The sequence below is a fragment of the Eublepharis macularius genome, chromosome 2 (assembly GCF_028583425.1).
Source record: "Eublepharis macularius isolate TG4126 chromosome 2, MPM_Emac_v1.0, whole genome shotgun sequence".
NCBI classification, from domain to species: Eukaryota; Metazoa; Chordata; class Lepidosauria; order Squamata; family Eublepharidae; genus Eublepharis; species Eublepharis macularius.
The window spans coordinates 5,393,971-5,416,003 of NC_072791.1; the positions used below are offsets into that span (position 1 = coordinate 5,393,971).

At 46.3% G+C, this 22,033-nt stretch overlaps 1 protein-coding gene across 1 annotated transcript in view; it reads left to right on the plus strand.

The window, feature by feature from the left end:
* Window positions 1-22,033, plus strand: part of SOS2 (SOS Ras/Rho guanine nucleotide exchange factor 2) — a 64,399-nt gene that overhangs the window by 21,522 nt on the left and 20,844 nt on the right. Inside the window, exons 7-15 of the mRNA XM_054971777.1 lie at window positions 1,760-1,870; window positions 3,365-3,463; window positions 7,291-7,418; window positions 7,900-8,555; window positions 8,940-9,021; window positions 12,083-12,205; window positions 14,755-14,858; window positions 15,923-16,139; window positions 18,573-18,692. Of these exons, the coding sequence (XP_054827752.1) occupies window positions 1,760-1,870; window positions 3,365-3,463; window positions 7,291-7,418; window positions 7,900-8,555; window positions 8,940-9,021; window positions 12,083-12,205; window positions 14,755-14,858; window positions 15,923-16,139; window positions 18,573-18,692 (1,640 nt within the window). The remainder of the gene's footprint in view (window positions 1-1,759; window positions 1,871-3,364; window positions 3,464-7,290; window positions 7,419-7,899; window positions 8,556-8,939; window positions 9,022-12,082; window positions 12,206-14,754; window positions 14,859-15,922; window positions 16,140-18,572; window positions 18,693-22,033) is intronic.

Genomic DNA, 22,033 nt, shown 5'->3' on the forward strand with positions numbered 1-22,033 from the left:
CAACCTTGAGATTTGTTAGGCTGGGAATAGTCTGTAGAGAGTGTGGTGTGGGGATTGTCAGATCAGGGAGACGGGGTTTGAATATCGGATCGTCCATAAAATTCATTGGGTGACGCTTAAACGGTAAAATGGAGGGTGTGTGAACCGTGTATGCCGCTCTGAGTTCATTGGAAGATGGGTGGGATAAAAATGTGACAGGTAAGGATAGATTCCTAGAGGATCCCAATGGAGAGAGGGAACATTCCGTTGCGGGACATTGGATTAGTCATCAGACAGATAGGGAAAAGAGAAGCTTAGGACAAAGGCATATTATCTGGATGACTGAGTTTCTGAAACACTGGTTGGTTGCAGAAATCATTGGTTATAATTCTTTTTCTTGTCCCCAGTTTATGATATATCTGAAATCTTCCATCCTGCTTCTGAAATACTCTGTCATTTTCTTAAAACGTGATACGGAGTAGCTCTCTTGAAAGATGAGTTGAATAATCTGTGAAAGAGAAAGCATTGCCTTAATTAAATCTTCTAAAAATGTGGAACATCTCTTAAAATAACAAATCTTGAAAATATAAATGATGGTGCCATTTGGAAGTAATGGCAAATCATGGTTTGGTGACTGAGAGCAACCCTGTCGCTGATGCTAGACCTGTGGCAACCAAAGAAAGGTGCCAAAATTTTGGAACTTGAATGAAAACGTGCGTGTCTTCCTCTGTTTATCTTCCACCAACAGATGAAGGCTTTTTTATTTTGTTTGGCGTACTCCCCATAGCGGTTACTGGCCCTCCTCCCTAGATGTGCTACGTATTTATGAGTTAAATGTTTTTATTGAATTGTTTAACTGTCATATATATACTCTGTTTTAAATGCTGTTTTAAATGTTTTAATGTGGAAATGTTTTACTGTTTTGATATTTACCTCCTTGGTGGGCTATTTGGGTAGAAAGAAGGCAAAGAAACATTTTAAATCAATCAATAAATATTGTAGGCTTGTGCAGCCCTGTAGGTTTACACGTTCCCTCCATTCTCATGGATGGATTCTACTTCCTGTTTTTTTTCTGACTGTAGTTCGTCCTGTTAGTGCACTGTTAGTGCTTGGCCTCCAAACTAGTATAAAGCAGATTTGCAAACTGGTTTAGAGATCAGAACTAACCATAGTTTGTCGTTTTGGATATCATAAACAGAGGTTAGTGAAAACTAGGAAAATGGATGAGAGAATGAGATGTGTGCAAGGCGTGTTGAGGGAATGTGTGAGCTCACAGGGGCTTCCTTGATCTCCACATATGGCTTGGCGTTAGAGCCATATTAAGCCTATGTAAGTATCATGTGAATAATTCAAAAATCACACAGGAACCATCATGATTTTGCAGTTCATTTGTTTCATGTATAATATTATTATGTGCATTTTTTGGCCAAAATTTTTACAATAACGAAATGGGTTTAGATTAGATGTCCATTACCTTCTGTATCTTGCGTGTTAACCTTATTTATTTGTTTGTTTGTTTATTCCGCCCTCCCCGCAAGTGGGCTCAGGGTGGATCCCATCATTCAAAACCACAATAAATATCACATTTCTATTTTTTTTTGCAGTCACGTCATGTTAATATTATGCAACGTTGTCCCAGGCTTGTTTTGATGACATCCTGCAGACAAATAGCAGAATTACAACCACAGAAGTTCCCAGACCACTCTGTGTGTGATTTGCAGTTTTTTTGTGCTTCTGCCCTTATTATACTGTGAATGCTTACTGTGTTTTTTTTTTTTAGGAACAAGCCTTCGACCCTTATGAGACCTTGTCCCAAGACATCCTTTCACCGCAGTATCATGAACACTTTAATAATTTGATGGCTAAACCCGCAGTTGCTTTACACTTTCAGGTAGGCGTGAATTTGCGGACATCTCCTTGCTTGTTGATGTGTGGGTTTTGCTGACTCCCTGTACCGAGACTTTCCTTTATAGCCAAATGGGTTGTACTTCTTTCCCTATACATGTGGTACTCTTGAGAAGTGGATTATTTAACACTGTGAGAGATGATGGGGGGGATCCAACCATCGTCCAACGAGTTAACTTCTAGTACAGCAGCACATAAAATTAAACTGTTTCCAGATCTGATTCTGACAATTGGCTTTTAGGTGGGAAAAAGAGGCATTATCATAGACTTGGATTTTGATATGCCATGGGGAGAGAGTGCCATAGCTGGGGAGCAGGTGCCAAGAACACTTCTGCTCAGAATAACTGGGCTGGCTCTGGATTCTCCTAGAAAGGACCAGAATTCACACTTCTCTCTCCAGAAGATGCTGGCTGTCGCACAGGTTCCGTATTTCTGGTGTGCTTCGGTTCACTGCTCACATAGGGCTGGCTGCATGCTTGCAGATGCATAGCATCTCAAGGGAGCGCCGTGCCAGGGATGGAGGCATGGGTTACCTTTCGGAGAAGCAAGCCTGCTGATCCAATAGCAGCTCTGTGGCAGTGTGTCAGAGAGCGGACCTGACCTGCTTGGCTATTAAGAGTGATCCTAAAATAAGGCTTGGTGTTCTGTTATCTTCACATTGTGCAGCAGGTCGAGTTTGAAACAAACTAAGCTATTTTATTATTATTTATTATTATTTATTCAATTTATATACCGCCCATCCCCAGGGGCTCTGGGCGGTGAACAATTAAAATCAATAAAAACAAAAACTAAAATCAATGTACAAATAATAAAACAAATTAACAAGGTGCAGTGGTGGAGAGAACCTTCCCCACCCCAAAGGTGGGAGGCTGACATGGCACCGCCCCCTTCAATCACAGCTCTGTCTTACAGGCTCGGCGGAACGATAATATGTCCCGCTGGGCCCGGGTTTCCATTGACAGAGCGTTCCACCAGGCTGGGGCCAGGACTGAAAAGGCCCTGGCCCTGGTTGAAGCGAGGCGGGCTTTTGTGTGTGCATTTAAAAAATAATCTCAAAAAGACTAGCACATACAGAGATACGGTGGATCCAAGCAGTTATAATTTTGATGTGTTTATAACAGTTGATGTGTGTTAATTAAAGTTTTAGATGTTACTGTTCGTGTTTGTGTGTGTGTGTGTGTGTGTGTGTGTGTGAGAGAGAGAGAGAGAGAATACATGAGCATATCACTCTGGCTTTGCGTAAATTGATTTCTTGAAAAGTCAGGTAAATTTTAATAAATAGCCTTAACAAACTAAGCCTTGCTTCACTACCTTCATAGAAAGTCCTCCTGAAGTAGCAGTGCTTTCGTGTTGGTGCTCAGGAAGGCCCTTAATTATAAAATCAACACAGCTTTGAAAAGCTCCCGTGTTCTTCCCTCCTTCGTCCTCCATTTGACAGGCATTGAAATAATGCTTGCTTTTTTTCTTTTTCTTCCTTTAGTCAATTGCTGATGGTTTTAAAGAAGCAGTCCAGTACGTCCTTCCGCGGCTCATGTTGGTTCCTGTTTATCATTGTTTCCACTACTTTGAGTTATTACAGGTATGCCGTTGTTCTTCAGAAGAAAGCTAACATACAGCAAGAGTGCAGACTTGGAGCTTTTAACATGGATTTGTTTTGCCTTAACCGCCCCGTGATTCTGAATGTTGGTGGGCCTGAAGTACCCTCAGCAGAGCTCTGCTAACAGAAAGGAAGTTTCCTGCTTCCATTTTCTCCCTGCAGCCCACTGACCTTCTTGAAATACTGCTCCTGAGAGACAGAAGACCCTCGGGGACAGCATTTGGGATGAAACGGGGCCTCCAGTGGAGGGAGAGTAAATGGAAACGGTCCTCTCTTGCTGGCAGAAGTGTCTTGCACCATAAGAACCTTAGGCTTGAATCTAATGCTGTTTATTCTCGCTTTGTAAATTTAAAGACCATCAGCGGGACGCCAAAGTGCTAACCATAACAAAATGTATCAAAGTATCGTGATGTTCTAACGAAATAAAGTACTACTACAACAATTACAAAATAATTAACGTGTTCTTATTTCATCTGTGCACAATTTACCATCAACATAACATGCCAGTACACGCCATCTTCCCACCTTCAGACCTATACATAAAGTGCATTCAATACAATTGATGAACAGTCAATGAACAGCATTCAATGTTGCTTTTTGTAAACATTTCTTGATATAAGGTGCATAAAGTCCATCAATACCAGTTGTAGGTCAAGGTGCGCAGGATGGAAAGGAAACCATCTAACGGGCTGACCGGCTCGCTATAGGTCCCGTTCCAGTTCTTTATCAAAGATGGTCAGAAAGCCGATGTCAATTTCACTATTCCTGAAACCATTCTATTCAATCACTAGTAAGACAGACGTAATTCTCCTAAGGAAGACATGCGGCTTTATGCACTTTATATAAAGAATTGTTTACAAAAAGCAATACTGAATGTTGTTAAATGACTGTTCATCAATTGTATTGAATGCACTAGCACTTTATGTATAGGTCTGAAGGTGGGAAGATTGGTGTGTACTGGTATGCTGATGGTAAATTGTGCACAGATGAAATAAGCACAAGTTAATTATTTTGTAATTGTTGTAGTAGTACTTTATTTCGTTAGAACATCACGATACTTTGATACGTTATTGCTTCTCGTGATTCTCTCTCTACTGTAACCATAACAAAATAGCAAGAGTCCAGTAGCACCTATAAGACTTAATAAAATTTGTGGTAGGGTGTGAGCTTTCGTGAGCCACAGCTCACTTCTTTAGATACCTGCTACAGAGAGACTCACACGGCTACCCGTCTTGATCCACAACAAAACAGATCATGCAGAACTGAAGCCATCCCACCCTTCCTCTAAACTATAGTGGCCTTTGACAATTTAAATTGGAATTTTATGTTTTTGTTAATGGATAAGATGGGACTGGGGCAAGAATTTACAGAAGCTATATAAGCTATCTATAAGGACCAACAAGCGACAATATGCATAAATAATACAACAGAAAAATTTGAAGTTAGAAAAGGAACGAGACAAGGATGTCCACTTTCACCTTTGTTGTTTGTTATGGTTTTGGAAATATTGTTAAGACAGATAAAGGATGACCACAGTATTAAAGGTATAAGGCTCAAAGGTTTTTCTTACAAATTCAGAGCTTTTGCAGATGATGTGATGTTTTTTACTGAAGACCCGGTCCAGACATTACCATTATTATTAAATAAACTATAGTGGCTCTCACTGTGACAATGAGAGATCTCTGTCTTTTGGTGCTACACCTCTGAAGATGCCAGCCACAGCTGCTGGCGAAACGTCAGGAACTACAATGCCAAGACCACGGCAATACAGCCCGGAAAACCCACAACAACTATAGTGGCTGTTTGCTTGTGTGTATTTTGTGTCCTCGGGTTTTGAAAAACTGGGGTTCAGGGCAAAAAAATGTCCTCACACACAGCCAAAATACCACTGGCATTCTTTGTAGGAATGTACAGCAAGGACAGTTGGCCGGTATAACGGAACGAACAGCCTCTAGGCCTGGTCTTGGAAAGGACAGTCTGTCTGCGCATTCAGTTTCTTCATCGCACTGACCTTCACAATTTTGGTCCTTCTCATTAAATACCGTGGTTGGGAATGGCCAGCAGCCATAAGCCAAGAGGGAAACGTGGGGTATAAATATTTTAATTAATAAATATGTTAAAATATTGTGTCATCCAGGAGGAAGCCGATAATTGAATAGGATGCTCAACGTTCAGTTATTCAATGTAATTTATTTACTTCGTGTATGCCCCCACCTTTCCCCCAGCCAAAGTGGCCTACATCATTCTACTCTCATCCATTTTTTCCTCACAACAACCCTGCGAGGCGGGCTGGGCTGACTGTGTGTGAGTCAGACTGATCCAAGGTCACCAGCAAGCTCCTGTGGCCGATTGGGGATATAACGTTTGATGGCAGGGCAAATTCAGGTTTTCTCAGAGTCAGAAAGGACAGACAGGATGAGCGTGTCCAGCCTCCTGCCGCAAGAAATGTTTTCTATCTTGAAAGCAGCCTGGGGGGAGGAATGGTGCGGCTCTCCAGGCTTTTCTTTAGAAACCTTAGCAGGTGTAGGCACTGCCCCCCCTCCCCTATTTGGTAACGTGCCTTGTTGCTGAGCATCTCCTTCAGTTGAGAGGCCTTTTCCTGGCCTTTGCTTCTTTGTCCCGTCTTTGAAGGAAGAGGCTGAAACAGCCCTCCTGTTTGAGATCCTTACAAGTGCTTAAAGAACCTTTGGTGACTGCGTTCTCCCCCACAGGCCAGACATGGCTGGTTCCTTCATTCTTTCCTTGTCTGATTGTCCTTTAGTTTGGTGCCCCCCCCACCCCCCGATGAAGCTTTACATGCAGTGGAGCGGTGGTGCCATGTGTCTCTCCCACTGTTGGCGGCATAATGATTATTCCCAATTTCCACGTCTTTCTTGCTTAGAAAAGGGATTGGAGGTTTCAGGAAATTGAGCATCACAGAGGCATAATCACTGGATTGTGACGGTAAAAGAGGGGAGGAGAGAACCATGTAATAAATGCGAGCTTGTTGGAAGAGGGGCAGGATTAAAAACCGTAATAGATACGGAGCCAAATATGCTCTGCGGTAAAAAGGAGAAATTGAAGATGGTGGTGCTATTTCAGCAGTTTCCTGATTTGTGCCAAGTGGCCTGACGTGAAACCCAGTACATTGGATGCCTACAACAGGACAAGAGTGCGTGGATCATTATGACGCTCTATCTTCATCTGTTGTTAACAGCAAACTTGCCATTTTTAAATTCTGCATGAGAAAAAAAACAGGCTCTGTAATCAAAACATATTAATCAGAATAGACAGATTTGTCAGTATTTATTTGATAGAATGTAATCTGCTTCCATCACCTAAGTATTCAAAGAACTGTAATTTTTGGATGAATAGTGTGATAAAAGAAAAGACCAGGGAAGAGAAGCTGGGGGAAAGGGGCTGAAGTTTTGCTGGAGAGACATTCTGCAGATATCTCAAGTACAAGTGCTCTAACTTCATCTTACGGCTGGCTGTGTTGTGCCTTCTTTGATACCTAGACTAGAACAGGAGTGGACAGGCATGTTTAAAAGTGAATTTATTCAACATGTACTCATCTTCAGAAATAGCAAAGAGTCCAGTAGCACCTTTAAGACTCACCAACTTTATTGTAGCATAAGCTTTCGAGAGCCACAGCTCTCTTTGTCAGATGCAATGCTACAATAAAGTTGGTGAGTCTTAAAGGTGCTACTGGACTCTGCTATTTTGCTGCTGCAGACTAACACGGCTAACTGCTCTGGAAATATTCTAAAAGAAATCCCCTTGGTAGTATTTAAGCCAAATGAAATAAATGTCTTCTTTTATCCTTCCAGCAATTGCAGGAATGCAGTGAAGAGGAAGAAGACTGTGAATGCTTGAAACAGGCCATCACAGCTCTGCTCAATCTCCGGTGTAGCATGGAGCGTATTTACAGCAAACACTTGCCCAGACGCCGGCCTGGGTAAGAAAAGTAGCCTTCCTGTGAAAGCACCTGTAGTTTATGGGCCTCTAGAACGGTCGTTCATACAGTGCATTTAGGAGAGGTGTGGCCACAATTGAGACAGCTGAACAGAAGTTCTGTTCATTCCGAAAGGCTGCTTCATGCTGCTTTTTAAAATGTGCACCTAAAAAAATGTTTTCCAACACATGCGTTGCACAGGTATGTCCAGGAAGGAATCTGAATTGGCTGGAGCCGCCTGTTGCAACATGCTCAAACCAAACACGGTTTACCGCTGGTTTCTAATGTATGAAATGACCTCTTTAATTTTGGTGGGAAACGGCAGTTTGTTACCTTTGCCATTTTTAAAAATTAAGCACCGGGCTTGAAAGAGAGAGATTCAAATCAAAGCAAAACATGATTGTTTTGGATTGGTTGGTATTTTTCCCCAGCTTATAATCGCCACCATTGAAATAATTCTGACCTGACAAAATGTGTGTTTTAGGGAACCAGTATCTTGGTTTTACAACCGCCAAGTAAGAAGTAAGCACCTTGCCATTAAAAAAATGAATGAGATCCAGAAAAACATTGATGGCTGGGAAGGCAAAGATATCGGTCAGTGCTGCAATGAATTCATAATGGAAGGGGCCCTGGTTAAAGTAGGAGCCAAACACGAGCGGCACATATTTCTCTTCGACGGCTTGCTGATCAGCTGCAAAGCTAACCACGGGCAGTCCCGGCTCCCGGGCTACAGCAACGCGGAGTACCGGCTCAAGGAAAAGATTGTCATGCGGAAAGTCCATCTAGTTGATAAGGACGATACGTGCGAATATAGGCACGCCTTTGAGCTGGTTTCCAAAGATGAGAATTGCAACATGTTTGCAGCCAAGTCTGCTGAAGAGAAGAACAGCTGGATGGCGGCGCTGATCTCCCTCCAGTACCGCAGCACCCTGGACCGAATGCTGGACGCCGTGCTGTTGCAGGAAGAGAACGAGCAGCCCCTGCGGCTACCCAGCCCGAGCGTCTATCGCTTTGCAGTAGAAGACTCGGAGGAGAATATTGTCTTCGAGGACAACCTTCAGACCAGGAACGGGATCCCCATCATCAAAGGCGGGACGGTGGTGAAGCTCATCGAGAGGCTGACGTACCACATGTATGCAGGTATCTCAGGCTTACGCTGAATTTGCACGGCCGCGTTGGACATGAGCAGGGCTTTTCTTCTGGGGAAAGCGGTGGTGGAACTCAGTGGGTTGCCCTCGGAGAAAATGGTCACATGGCTGGTGGCCCCGCCCCCTGATCTCCAGGCAGAGGGGAGTTGAGATTGCCCTCGCAGAGGGCAATCTCAACTCCCCTCTGTCTGGAGATCAGGGGGCGGGGCCACCAGCCATGTGGCCATTTTCAAGAGGTTCCGGAACTCCGTTCCCCTGCGTTCCCCCTGAAAAAAAGCCCTGGACATGGGGAAAGGAATAACGATTACTCGTAAACACGTTCAGGGTTTTTAATGGGGTACTCTGTTAAATCTCACCCTTCTACCTGCTTTTCCAGATCCTAATTTTGTTCGCACTTTTCTTACAACGTACCGCTCCTTTTGTAAGCCGCAAGAACTCCTAGACCTGTTGATAGAACGGTAAGTAGGGCTCCTTTCCTTTTCATTACGGAGTTCCATTTGCAGTAAGGGAGGCCAGCCAATTTCGAAGTTCTCTGCCGTAAATTTAAATATCGGCACATTCATTTTGATGCAGTCTATTCTAATGGCTTTTTCTAACTCGCTTGCGTTCGTTCTCTGGAGTCCATTAGGCACTTAATTAAGCTTTTAGGCCTTTTGTGGTCAGGCAGTGGGAAGACGAAAGGGTTTGGACTAAGCTGAAAGCAGAATGTGTAGTGAGGAAATAAGGCTACTGAAAATAGTTCTCTGTGGGTTATGCTTCCCTCTCGCTCCATAGCAAGGAATTGAGAGGCAGTATTGTTTAATGGTTAGAGTTGGACCTGGGAGAGAGTGGTTCAAATCTCTGCTCAGCAATGGAGCTTACTGGGTGACCATCATTTAGCTGCTGTTTCTCTGCCTAACCTACCTCACAGTATTGTTGTGAGGATAAAACTAAGCAGCTCTGCGTTTCTGGAGGAAGGGTTGGGTGGGTGGATGGATGGATCAGTCTTGACAGCCAAGATCAGAGGCTTTCCCCCTTCCGATAGGAGGATCCCCCTCCCTTTTCCATTTCTCTTTGAACATAAGGAGAGCCCTGCTGGATCAGAGCAGAGGTTTATTTAGTTCAGCATTCGGCTTCACACAGTAGAGAACTAGTTGCCCTAGAGGGCCAACAAACCGGGCCCTGGGGCTGACGCCTTCCTTTGATGCTGCCTCCCAGCACTGGTATTCAGAGGCTCACTACATCTGAATGGGGAGGGTCATAGAATCCTAGAGTTGGAAGGGGCCTCACAGACCATCTAGTCCAACCCCCTGCCCAATGCAGGAACAGCCTAAAGCATCCCTGGCCAGGATTCGTCCAGCTGCTCCTTGAAGACTGCCAATGAAGGGGAACCCATCACATCCCTAGGCAGCCTATGTGACTGCTGGATTACTCTTAATATGAAGAATTTTTTCCCTAAAATCTAGACAGAACCTTCTCTCCTGTAGCTTCAACCCTTTGTTTTGAGTCCTATCCTCTGCCGCCAACAGGAACAGCTCCCTTCCCTCCTCTAAGAGACAGCCTTTTCAATACTTCAAGAGAGCAATCATGTCTCCCCTCCACCTCCTCTTCTCCAAACTGAACATTCCCAGATCCTTCAGTCTTTCCTCGTAGGGAAAGACTGTCCCCCCGCCCCGATCATCCTGGTTGCTCCCCTCTGCACCCGTTCCAATTTCTCCACATCCTTTTTGAAGCGAGGCTTCCAGAACTGCACACAATACTCCAGGTGGGGCCCAACCCACGCAGTGTAGTGATGGATAGGTTCCCTTTAGTCATCATGGCTGGTAGCCATTGATGGAGCTGTCCATGAATTTAACCCCCCCTTGTACAGCCATCTGTGCTCACAGCCATCATCCTGTCCTGTGGCAGTGAATTCCACAACCGAATTATTCATTGAACGAACAAATATTTCCTTTTGTCCATCCTGAATCTATTGCCATCTACTTCCCTGAGCTCTGGTATTATGGGTCAGGGAGTTCTCTCTATCTACTTTTTTTTTTTCACTCCATGCATAATTTTATAAGCCTCTTTCATGTCCCCCCTCATTCATCTTTTTCTACCCAGATTCTCCAGCCTTTTCTCATAGGAAAAGTGTTCCAACCCCCAATTCATCTTGGTTGCCGCCTTCTGCACTCTGTCAAACTCTGCCATACCTTGGTTGAGATACAGCGATCAGAACTCTGCACAGTATTCCAAACAAGGCCGCGCCATCGATCTATGCAAGGGCATCACAAAGTTGCTTGTTTTACTTTCTAATAAACCCCAACATAGAGTTGGCTTTTGTCGTTGCCTCTGCACACCGAGTCAGCTTTGTCGCTTAGCTGTTTACAGCAGCAGCAAGGTTTATTTTCTCCGTTAGTCTCTGCCAGTCCAAGCCTCATCAACATGTATTTAAACCTTGGAGTTACTGTTCTGGTACGGATCGCCTCACACTTGTCTATGCTGAGCTTTATTTGCTAGGTTGTGGCCCCCTCTTATTTTGAAAGACGGTCGTTTACCTTTTCACCGTCCACTTTGGTTTTCACCGTCCTGGTTAATTTGGTATCCACAGATCTGGCCACTGCACTGCTTACCCCCCAGTTTCAGATCATTTAGGAATGAATTAAATCACAGTAGCCCCAATACTGATCCTTGTGGGATTCCACTGGTCGCTTTCCTCCATTGAGAGAACTGTCAGTTTATTCCTACACTTCTCTTAGCCAGTTTTTCATCCATAAGGGAATCTACCCCCTTATCTCATGACTGCTAAGTTTAGTCAGGAGGAGTCTGGTGAGGCAGCTTGTCAAAGGCCTTTGGGAAGTCCAGGTATATGATGTCTGGAGGATCAGCCTTGTCCGTAGCCTTGTTAACCCTCTAGGAGCTCCAAGAGGTGGGTGAGGCAGGACTTCCCCTTGTAGAAACCATGCTGATTTTCCTTCAGCTGTTCCTCAATGTGCTTAATAATTCTAATAACATTTTTACTTATTTACCTGGAACAGATACTTAGCTTGCCATTTCCTGGATCAGCTCAGACCTCAGGAACTGTGGGTGGGTGGGTATAGAAATGGGGGGCTGCAGTGGGGGGAGTGGCAAAATCCCCTCCTCCTTTACCGACAGAATTGTAATTCCATTAGCGTAAGTGTTGTTAAGCTCCCGGAGCAGCACCCTTGGATCCAACCCGGTTTATCTAGTTTCGCTCTCAATGATACAGATGTTAATTTCTAGAAATTTTGAAGCCATGGAAAACTTAGGAAAAAATAAAATATATGCAATATCTTCTTATCGAACGTAAACTTATTTCACATATTACAATTAGAATAGAATTAATAGATGTCATCCTCTAAATAGTTTAAGAAATGCAGTGCCCTGAAAGCAGCAGTATAAAATATGGCTCCAGGCACTACATGATTCTGGCATGTTAACATTTTTATTTCACCTATGCTTCGAAATGTGCCTCAAGATAGTTCTCCCAACTTTATTTTCGGTATCTGTTATTCACATTCCAACTTCTTTTGTTGTTAGGTTTGAAATCCCAGAGCCTGAGCCAACAGAAGCAGATAAGCTGGCCATTGAGAAAGGAGAACAGCCGATCAGTGGAGATCTTAAAAGATTTCGCAAGGAATACGTCCAGCCAGTGCAACTCAGGTCTGTCTCACAGGCTTCTGGCTACACCATCGGGGTAGAAATCACTGTATTGCGCAAAGTTCATCTTACTTAGGAAGAAGCTCGCTTGAGCTTGGCAAGCATCAGCCTCTTTCTTACGTGTAAGACACCAACAGTGAAATCCTAAGCTGAGTTGAAATGGGCTTAGACTGGAGTAACTGTGCTTAGGATTTCCCTGCAAAAGTTTATCTCACTTTTTTAAAAAAAGAGCTGGTTTAGTACGGTGCCTAAGACAATGAGGTGTGAAGTCATCCGTTGATATTTTTATTTTTTATTTTGCCAAATTTATGCCCTGCCTTTTGGCCTTCCTAAGGGCCACCAAGGCAGCTATCTGTATCTGTATCTAGGTATAGGTATAGCTATACACACATACACACACATTAACTCACGTTGGCTATTCAGTATTCTCTCAGCTCTCCGCCCTGTATGTATTATGAGGATTGGCCTACCTTAGAAGGCTGTTGTGAGGATTACTGAGATAATATAGATGAGCTACTTTGACGACGATTATGCTGTGCTAATACTAAATGTTATTAAGGCTCCAAAAGTAGTAGTGCAGGAGCCAGTGGATGGCTCTGGGGGGAATGGCATGGGCGCACTCTTTGGTTCGTATTTGTTTTCTGTATTTATATATCAAGGGTTCTTAAAGCTGGTTCTGAAAAAAAAATTGCACAGTTTAAAACACTGTTGTCTAAAGGGTCTTAATGAAAGGGACGTGGCCCAGGCCAAGTGGACAGCAGCACGGCTTCTGCTTCCCCTTCCCTCGATGGCCTCAGCAGTGGCATTTGGAAGATGGGAGGAAGGAGTTCTCTGCAGGAGCTGTGTGCAAGGACGATGAGCAGGTGCCTGGGCTGCTGCTTTCTCTCTGATGGATCCGTCCTAGTCAGGCTTACTAGGGACAGGATTTCCTGGAATTTCCAGCAGAGTTGCAGGAGGGAGAGAGGTAGGGGGTGTATGCGTGAGACAGAGAGACCTAAGGGAGACGGGAGCCCTCTGCGGGTTACTTTCCACTTCCCTTCCTGCTAGAAATGCCAAAGATCCCCTTCTCTTTCCCCAGCTGCAGCAAAAGTCATGCGCAGTAGTGATGTGCATTTAAAAAAAAAAATCAGTATTTTCAGATTTGGGTATTGAGACGGTCATAGACATTGATATTCCTGATACTCGGATCTTCCAAGACCGGTTTTGTATTCGGATCCAGTTGTTGTTTTTTCGGGATTCCAAAATTATTCAGCTCCGTTATTGCCTATGTGGGAATCTTTTCAGGGGTCTGGAGAGGCTGTTTTTTGTGTGCAAATGACACCAAAATTGCAGTAATTTTGCAAATGACACCAAAATTGCCTATCTTTTAAAGACCTGCCAAGTTTCCACTTGATTGAGTCAAGGGGTCTAATTCTGTGGGCCCTTGAACAAGGGGCCTCCAGCTGATCTCCTTGGTTTCGTATAGGGGGGAAATCCAATACCTTCTCCAGGGCACAGAAGCAACTGCAGACCAAAAGCCCCCCCCCCAATGCAAAAAGAACCAATAAAACCCAACAGAGAACCAATGTAAATCCAAAGAATCACAGCAGAACCAACCTAGCAGCAGGACAGAAGTAAGGCACAGACAGAGCCGAGCAGCCAAAAACGAACTTTGCAAAACATGTTGCTCTGAAGCTACAGCCAGGAAGCCAGCTTGCAGGCTATAATTGCTTTGATTGGGCAAACAGCTGGGCTCCCCTAATGTGCAATGCCATTTGCCTGAGATCTTCCCCAGGTCCTTTTGCTCAGAAAACCTTCAAAAGGAGAAAAACAAGCTGCTGCCCCAGCTATTCCTGAATAGCTCTGTGATTATTTGGGACAATGACTACCAGTGTATCCAAGAACCTTGGATATGATTGGGATTCCCAGATATACCCAAAAAATAGTGATAAGGTATTATTCAGGTATATTTTCAGACTGGATGTACTGAATGACACACCCCTGATTGGCAGTCCTTTTTTCTTCCCTCTCGTGATGTATCAAATTAATTGTGCCTTGAAGGATTCATATGTTCTTTGGTGGTTTAACCATTTGAAAACAAAACAGGGAACTGGATGTTTCAGTACTGGAGGGCAGCTCCAGTTGTTTTCTCAGCTACAATCTATAACTCATCCTGAGCTCAAAAACAATAACGTTTCTATCAAGTAATGCATCTCTGGAAAAAGAAATATTTGGATTGCACCCAATGAATGAGTAAAAATGGAGTATTTTTGGTCTGTGGAGAGCTTCGTTTGTTAAAACAGAGGAGGCACTTCTCTGTTGTTTCGAGGAAGTCACACCATTCAGCCAGGAAACATGGTTAGCCTTAGCCCCCCCTCTCAGCCTAACTTACATCACAAGGTAAAGTGGGGCAGGAGAACTATGTATGCCCCCCAGAGCTACTTGGAGGATGGACAGAATAATTAACATTGAAGTTTCTGGGATCATACGCTGTATCCCTTTTTGCAGTATCCCTCTGTTTTAGTCTGTGGGTTAATAAAACTAAACTTCATCCTCTTCTCTCTCACTTGCAGGGTATTAAATGTGTTCCGGCACTGGGTAGAGCACCATTTTTATGATTTTGAGAGAGATCCAGAACTGCTTGATAGATTGGAGACATTCATTTCAGGTGTAAGAGGTACGCGATTTGAGTTAGTTTAAATTCAGATGCTCTGTCCAAGCTGGTTTGTAAATCACCGCCTGATTTCTCACATCTAGCTTTTCTGTTATTGTTAATTCTGAGAGTTTGCGCAGGCTGCATTGACTCCTGCTGTGGCCAAAGACAATGGTATTTACATGTGCTGCAATCCAGTGGCATGATGTCAGTTTCCTTTCCTACTTTCTGCTTTACAACATCATTGAATTGCAGGAATGCGATCTGTTTGCTTACATGTTTTGCCTCTTGGAAAGATGTACCGTAAGCAAATAGTTATGGTGCTTTGGTTAAAGGACAGGGGTTGCGAACTATACTTTTGTACCTACTGGGTAGCTTTTGCATCATTTGATATTCCATGTCTAATTCTTTAGGTTTTGTGTCAGCTCTGTATTCAGGTTTGTGTTTGTATTCAGATTTCTGCAGTCCGTTGAACGTCTAAGCTATCGATTGCATTGACTCACACTGTGTCATCTGCCTTGAGTCTCAGTGAGAAAGACTGAGACTATAAATAATGTAGATAAATAAATAAATACGTATAGTACTACGTTAAGAGCAACTTCACACACAGCTATTTCATCTCTGGATGTTAGGTCTTTGTAGAAGAACCACATGTACAGTGTAATATGTAATTTTGTCTTTCCAGTCAAACATGTGTGCGTTTGTTATGCATAAAGATGCAGATAAAGACTTCTGACACTGAATGTATAACTATGACTGGTTGGTGATCATGTGTCTGATAGTGTAACTGTTTGTAAATGCTTGGTTTGCATTTGTGTATTTAAAATCCCACCCCCGCCCCCCCGGCAGCATATCCTGCAAGCTTACGTTATGTTAACTTTGGGGATCAGTGTAACATAGCACATCCAGTATGTGCCACATTCCTGCTTTTGTAATCTTTTGCTATATTTACTGCATATATCCTCTTGATGCTTGTTCTAGTTCATGCTTTTTACATTCGTTAGTAAATGAATATCTACCTTAGCACCTGTGCTTAAAATAAATATAAAGCGTCTGCCTGGTCTGCCTAATCTGTCTCTGTCTTCCAGGCAAATCCATGAAAAAGTGGGTGGAATCCATTGCAAAGATTATCAGGAGGAAAAAACAAGCTCATGCAAACGGTGTTAGCCACAACATAACGTTTGAGAGCCCCCCACCCCCAATTGAGTGGCATATCAGTCGCCAGTTTGAGACATTTGATCTCATGACACTGCACCCTATAGAGATTGCTCGGCAGCTGACTCTCCTGGAGTCTGATCTCTACAGGTAAAGTGCTGCTTGGTTGGGCTGCTGGGACTTTGTACCACACCGTTTGGACTGCAGAGCACACCTTGCCTACCGCATTCATGGATGCAAACTCTTTTTGGTTGATGTGGAGCAATGGGCCATTGGCCTGACCCAACATGGCTTCTCTTACGTTCTTATGTTCTTAATGCCATTATAGGGAGCTGCTGTAGCATAGTGGTTAAGTGGTTGGGTTGTGAATCAGCACTCTGCTCATTTGAATCGCACTTGGGTCAGCCACTCCTCTCAGCCCCAGTTCCCCAACTGTGTTGTGGGGATGATAATAACACTGACTTTGTTCACTGCTCTATCCAGAATGGTGATATATAAACACACCAGGGCTAGATCGGGGCAGGGGGGGGTATGACGCAAAGCTTTCTAGCAGCTTACTGGCTAGCAGGTTAGATGCAGCAGAGACCACACCAAGTAAGGTGAACTATATACAGGTTTACTTACAGATATATATATACAGTCCAATAGCCTTTACAACTCAGAGCGGCAAAGTGCTTCGCCAGACTCTGATACCTATGCAGGCACGCAATACACTGTACACAGAGTACATTTATATAACTTACATCCAATCAGCATTTACCTTTGCACTCAGCACATCTGGCTGATGCAACCTTGCAACCTTGGACGATCATATGACTTAGCTGTCATTCAGATTAGAATGATCTGACAATGTCTGAATCTTGCCAGAGTTATCTTCACACTTTGACAGGGTAGTCTGCCCCCGGCGCTGCCAAAGAGGGGGCACCGGGTGCAGCTGCCAGCCGCTGTGAGTGTGCTGGCGGCAGCACGGGTGGCTGAGCGGCCGCCCGCACCATTCGCCTGTCCCACAGGACAGGGAACGTGCGGCAAGCAGACCGCCCCCTCAGCCGGGCAGGTGAATGGCACGGAGAGCAGGGAGGCCACCTGCAGGACAGAGAGCATGCAGCAAGCTGGCTGCCCCCTCAGCTGGGCAGGCGAGTGGCGCAGGCGGCCTCCCAACCGCCGGCACTGCCGCTGCTCAGCTGGCGGCACGCCCACCCTGGTGCAGCGCTGGGAGCGTTCACGCGCTGTGCGTGCACACAAGGGCAGCCACACTTGGATTGTCCTGGGCGCTGGGAACCCTAGATCCTGCCCTGAAACACGCTGTTGTTGTTGTTATTGGGAGGAGCTGTAGCTCCGAGGTAAAACATCTGTCTCACGCGAAAGGCCCTAGATATAAGGATCTCCAGTACCCAGGCTGAGAAAGACTGGCTTGCCTGAGATTAGCCACCTGATGTGTAGAAGATTGGACCTGACTTGGTATAAACGAAACACTTTCCTGTATAAATCAGGAAGTCACTGAATTACTTCTCGGCTCTATTTAATAACACTGTCCTACATTAAGGATTAATGAGAAGATAAATGTGCAATTCCTTGAACACTCTGAAGTGCTATCTGAATGTTAAATCTTATTGTCACGAGGGGCTCAAAACAACAGTGGGCTATTTCTGAAAGGAAAAGATATGTGTAAGAGTATCTAACGTCCTAGTTTCTTTTTCTATACTCATAGTTTTTGGTTGATCCCTCCTACGTTATTTATTTTCTTGTATAAATTACACAAAAAGGTAGTGTAATTTTATAAATCACCATTTTAAAAAATAAGGGGTAGCGTAATGGAATGTACTTCAGTACTCAAATTTAGAAGATCCAAGTTGGCAATAAGGGGTCACAGTCAGTGACCACGTCATCATGGTTTCACGCAGGGCTTTTTTTTCTGGGAAAAGAGGTGGTGGAACTCAGTGGGTTGCCCTCGGAGAAAATGGTCACATGGCTGGTGGCCCCACCCCCTGATCTCCAGACAGAGGGGAGTTTAGATTGCCCTCCACACCGCTGGAGCGGTGCGGAGGGCAATCTCAACTCCCCTCTGTCTGGAGATCAGGGGGCGGGGCCACCAACCATGTGACCATTTTCAAGAGGTTCCGGAACTCCGTTCCACCGTGTTCCAGATGAAAAAAAGCCCTGGTTTCACGTTAGAAGAAGGAAGCTCTGACTCTCGTAAGTTCATACCCTGGAAATCTCATTGGTTTCTAAGGTGCCACTGGACCCTGCTATTCTACTGCAGACCTGGCTACTCATCTAAAATTCACATCTAAATGTTATTTGTTTATGTTTTTAGAAAATGTCAAGGTCATTTCTCTAGAGTACCTGCTTTTGGCAGCTTACAAAATAAAGCGTTATAGAAACACAACTCAATGAAAGTGGTTAATTAAAAACCCAGCCAGGGCATAAGAACAGAATGCAGCTTCAGAAAAGTCTCATGAAACAGTTCTTGGGGCTAAAAGGAGATGACAGAAATGATGTTAAAAGATCAGTCCCCTAGTTAGAAGCCTTGGTAATAAGATTTTTTCCCCCTCAGCATCTTATATTTATGTTTTTATGTTTCAGGGCTGTTCAGCCATCAGAACTGGTTGGGAGTGTGTGGACAAAAGAAGATAAAGAAATTAACTCTCCTAATCTACTGAAAATGATCCGGCACACAACAAACCTTACTCATTGGTTTGAAAAGTAAGAGGAGGGGTGGTTCTGGTATCTAGATGGAACCGGACTGAAGGCCTTGCTAGTCCTTCTTGCTGCTGACATTTCACTTTCAAAAAGAATGCTGATTTCTTATTAGTTGTTAAGCCCCAAGCCCTTCTCAGTAGGGTCACAGCCATCGTCACCCAAATACAGTTGTGGAATGCCACATCATTTCCAGATTCATTGATTATTCCCCCCCCCCCCCACACACACACAAAAGAAAGCGAAAGAAAAACTTTAATAGTCTTTCTGCCCATTTCAGTAGTTCATCTTCGTTCTTCTGTGCCTCCACACATGGGGGACTGCGCAGGCGCAGGCCAGCCGCCGGAGAATTTTCTAGAGCTTTCATGGCTCCGAAGGGGCCGTTTGTCGCGCGCCTCAGCGACCGTTTTCCCGCCCAAACGGTCACGTGATCCTCCAGCGACCAACGGCCCCTTCCCTCAGTTCTCTTCTTGCCGCCGCTTGGAGAGAACGTGAGCTTCGTTGCTCTGTGCTTTTGTGCTTCGTGCTTTATTCTGACTGATTGCTTGGCTTTTGACTTCGGACTTCGTGACCTCGACTATTCTTCGGATCTCGTTTTGGACTTTGTTGTGGACTTGGTAATTTGACTCGGACTGTTTTTGACCTTCCTTTCGCGTGCCCCTGAAGATGGCCTCTAAGGCTCTCTTCAAGCATTGCCTGCAATGCCACACAAAAATGGCCAAGACCGATGGCCATGAACTGTGCCTGTTCTGTTTGGGGGAGACCCATAATGTGACGGCCTGTAAAATTTGCCAGGGCTTCACCAGCAAGGCCCGGCATGAGCGCAAGGCCCGGCTTAATTCCTCACTGTGGCAGAAGGTCATGTCCGGAGGCGCTCCGTTGCCCTCTTCCAAGGCCGGCCCGAGCCCCTCTGCCGAACGGCATTCGAGAGCTGGCTCAGTGGCCTCCGCGAGGTCGGGGTCGAAACCGCGTCCCCCGAGTGCCTCGGCGTCGAGAGCGGCTTCTCCAGCGCAGGGACCAGTGCGGCCGCCCCGTAGCGCGTCATCTACCAGGTCGGATCCGAGACCAGCTTCGGAACCGAGGATCCTGGTACCGAGTCCCCGGTCGGAACCGACGACGGGATCGGTTCCGATGAAGCCTAAGAGGTCGAAGCCGAGGTCCCCTTCGAAGGCGAGGAGCGCGTCGGTTCCGAGGTCTTCTTCGGAACCATCGAAGAAGAAGAAGAAGACCAAGCATCACCGGTCGCCGCGTCCCGCTCCTCAGGAGGAGGTCATCGTGCTTCCTCACACGCCTTCCCCTCATCTGGGCTCCCCGGAGCCAGAGGACACCTCCGTGCCGGTGCCGGATCCGATGGCCTTCGAGACGGTGCCCGCGGAATTCTCGTCGGGGCCGGAGCCGAGCCCGCGCCGTCGGAGCCGACCATCGCTTCCCCTTCGGTCGCCGAGGCTGGAACCGAGCCCGTCTCCTCATCGGAGCCGTCCGTCGCCTGTCTGTCCGTCTCCACCTCCGGTCGGTCGTGAACGGCATGGTTCCGGGGACAGTGTCCAATCAGTCCGGTCCACTGCGTCCCGGCATCGACAGGCTTCCTACCTCCCCTCGCCATACCGTTGCCAGTGGGAAGGGGCACCTGCAGGCTTCTCCGCATCGGAACCGAGGCCTTCGACGTCGAGGTCGACGTGGGCTCCCCCTCCGCTCCAGGTTCCGGAATCCCAGCTCGGTTCCGATGAGGAGGATGTGGAGAGCTTTGGCGGCTGCCAGTCGGAGTCCTGGTCCGAACCATCGCCACCTGAGGAGCTAGTGCCATCTGCGGACTCCCCATTCGAGGACCTTCGCATCTACGCCGACCAGATGGCAAGAATGGCCAAGGCTCTCGAGATGGACATCTCTTCAGCAGCCCCAAAGACCAAGGACAAGCTCCTCAAACGTATTTACGGGGATAATCCGGCGTACGTTGGCTTCCCCATGCTTGAGGGTATTGAGGAGATTGTGGAGAAGGTGTGGCAGGTGCCCTGTGATCAACCGCCAACATCCAAGCGCATCGAGCAGCTTTACAAGATCAAGCAGGGCACCTGGCCGGCGTTGGTGAAACACCCTCCACCTTCCTCCTTGGTCACAGAGGAGTTCAACCCCCGACGGTCGGGCCACTCCTCGGTGCCTGCGGATAAAGAGGGCAAGAAGCTGGATGCCATGGGCAGGCGCCAGTACATCGTCGCTTCGCTGGGTCTGAGGATTGCCAACTACCAGACCATCATGGCAGGGTACCAGCTGTACCTCTGGGAGAAGTTGGCATCCTATACCCGGGACCTCCCTCCTGAGCAGAAGGCTGTGGTGTCCCTGCTGCAGACAGAGGCTGTCCGGCTGTCTAAGCAGCAGATGAATGCCGGGAGCCACGCTGCTGACACTGCTGCTCGGGGGATGGCTTCGGCGGTGGTCCTCAGGCGCCACTCCTGGTTGCGGTCTACGGCCCTGTCCCAGGAGGTGCGTTCCAGGGTGGAGAGCATGCCCTTTGAAGGGGACTCGCTGTTCTCCAAGTCCACCGACGAGACCCTGAAAAAGAAAAAAGAGGACAGGCAGACGGCGCGGTCCTTGGGTCTGGCTCCAGCGGACAAGCCCTCCTCCAGGCCACGGTACGCTCCCCGGTCCGGCCCTTACCACTACCAGGGCAGGTACCAACATCAGCGGCCGGGCTACCAACCGTATCCTGCCTACCAGCAGCGGCCATACCCTCCCGCACAACAGCAGAGGAGGCGTCGGCCCTTCAAGCCTCGCCCGTCACAACAACAACAACCGGCCCAGCAGAGAGATCAGCAGGGCGCCGGGAGGCAATACTGATGGGTCACGCCAGCCGTATCCCCGAACTTTTCGGACAGACTTAGTCCACTCCTCTCTGAGTGGGAGTCAATAACATCTGACTCATGGGTCTTAACTATTGTTGAACTGGGATACGGGCTGGAGTTTGTTGAGCTGCCCAGATGCAGTTCACCCCTGACAGCTGTCAATAACACTATGGCCGAGCTGGATGCGGAGATCGTGTCGCTCTTGGCCAAGGGGGCTGTGGAAGAATTGCCCTATGAGAACTCTGTAAAGGGGTTCTTCTCTAGGTTCTTCCTAGTCCCGAAGAAGGATGGGGGCTTACGTCCCATTTTAGATCTGAGGGGCCTTGATGCCTTCCTCAAGGTGACCAAATTCAAAATGGTTACGTTGGCGGCTGTGATCGCCTTGCTGAAACAGGGAGATTGGTTTGCGGTTCTTGACTTAAAAGACGCATACTTTCACGTGGGCATACGGAAGGAGCACAGGAAATACCTGAGCTTTGTTTACCGGCAAAGGGTTTTCCGGTATAAGGT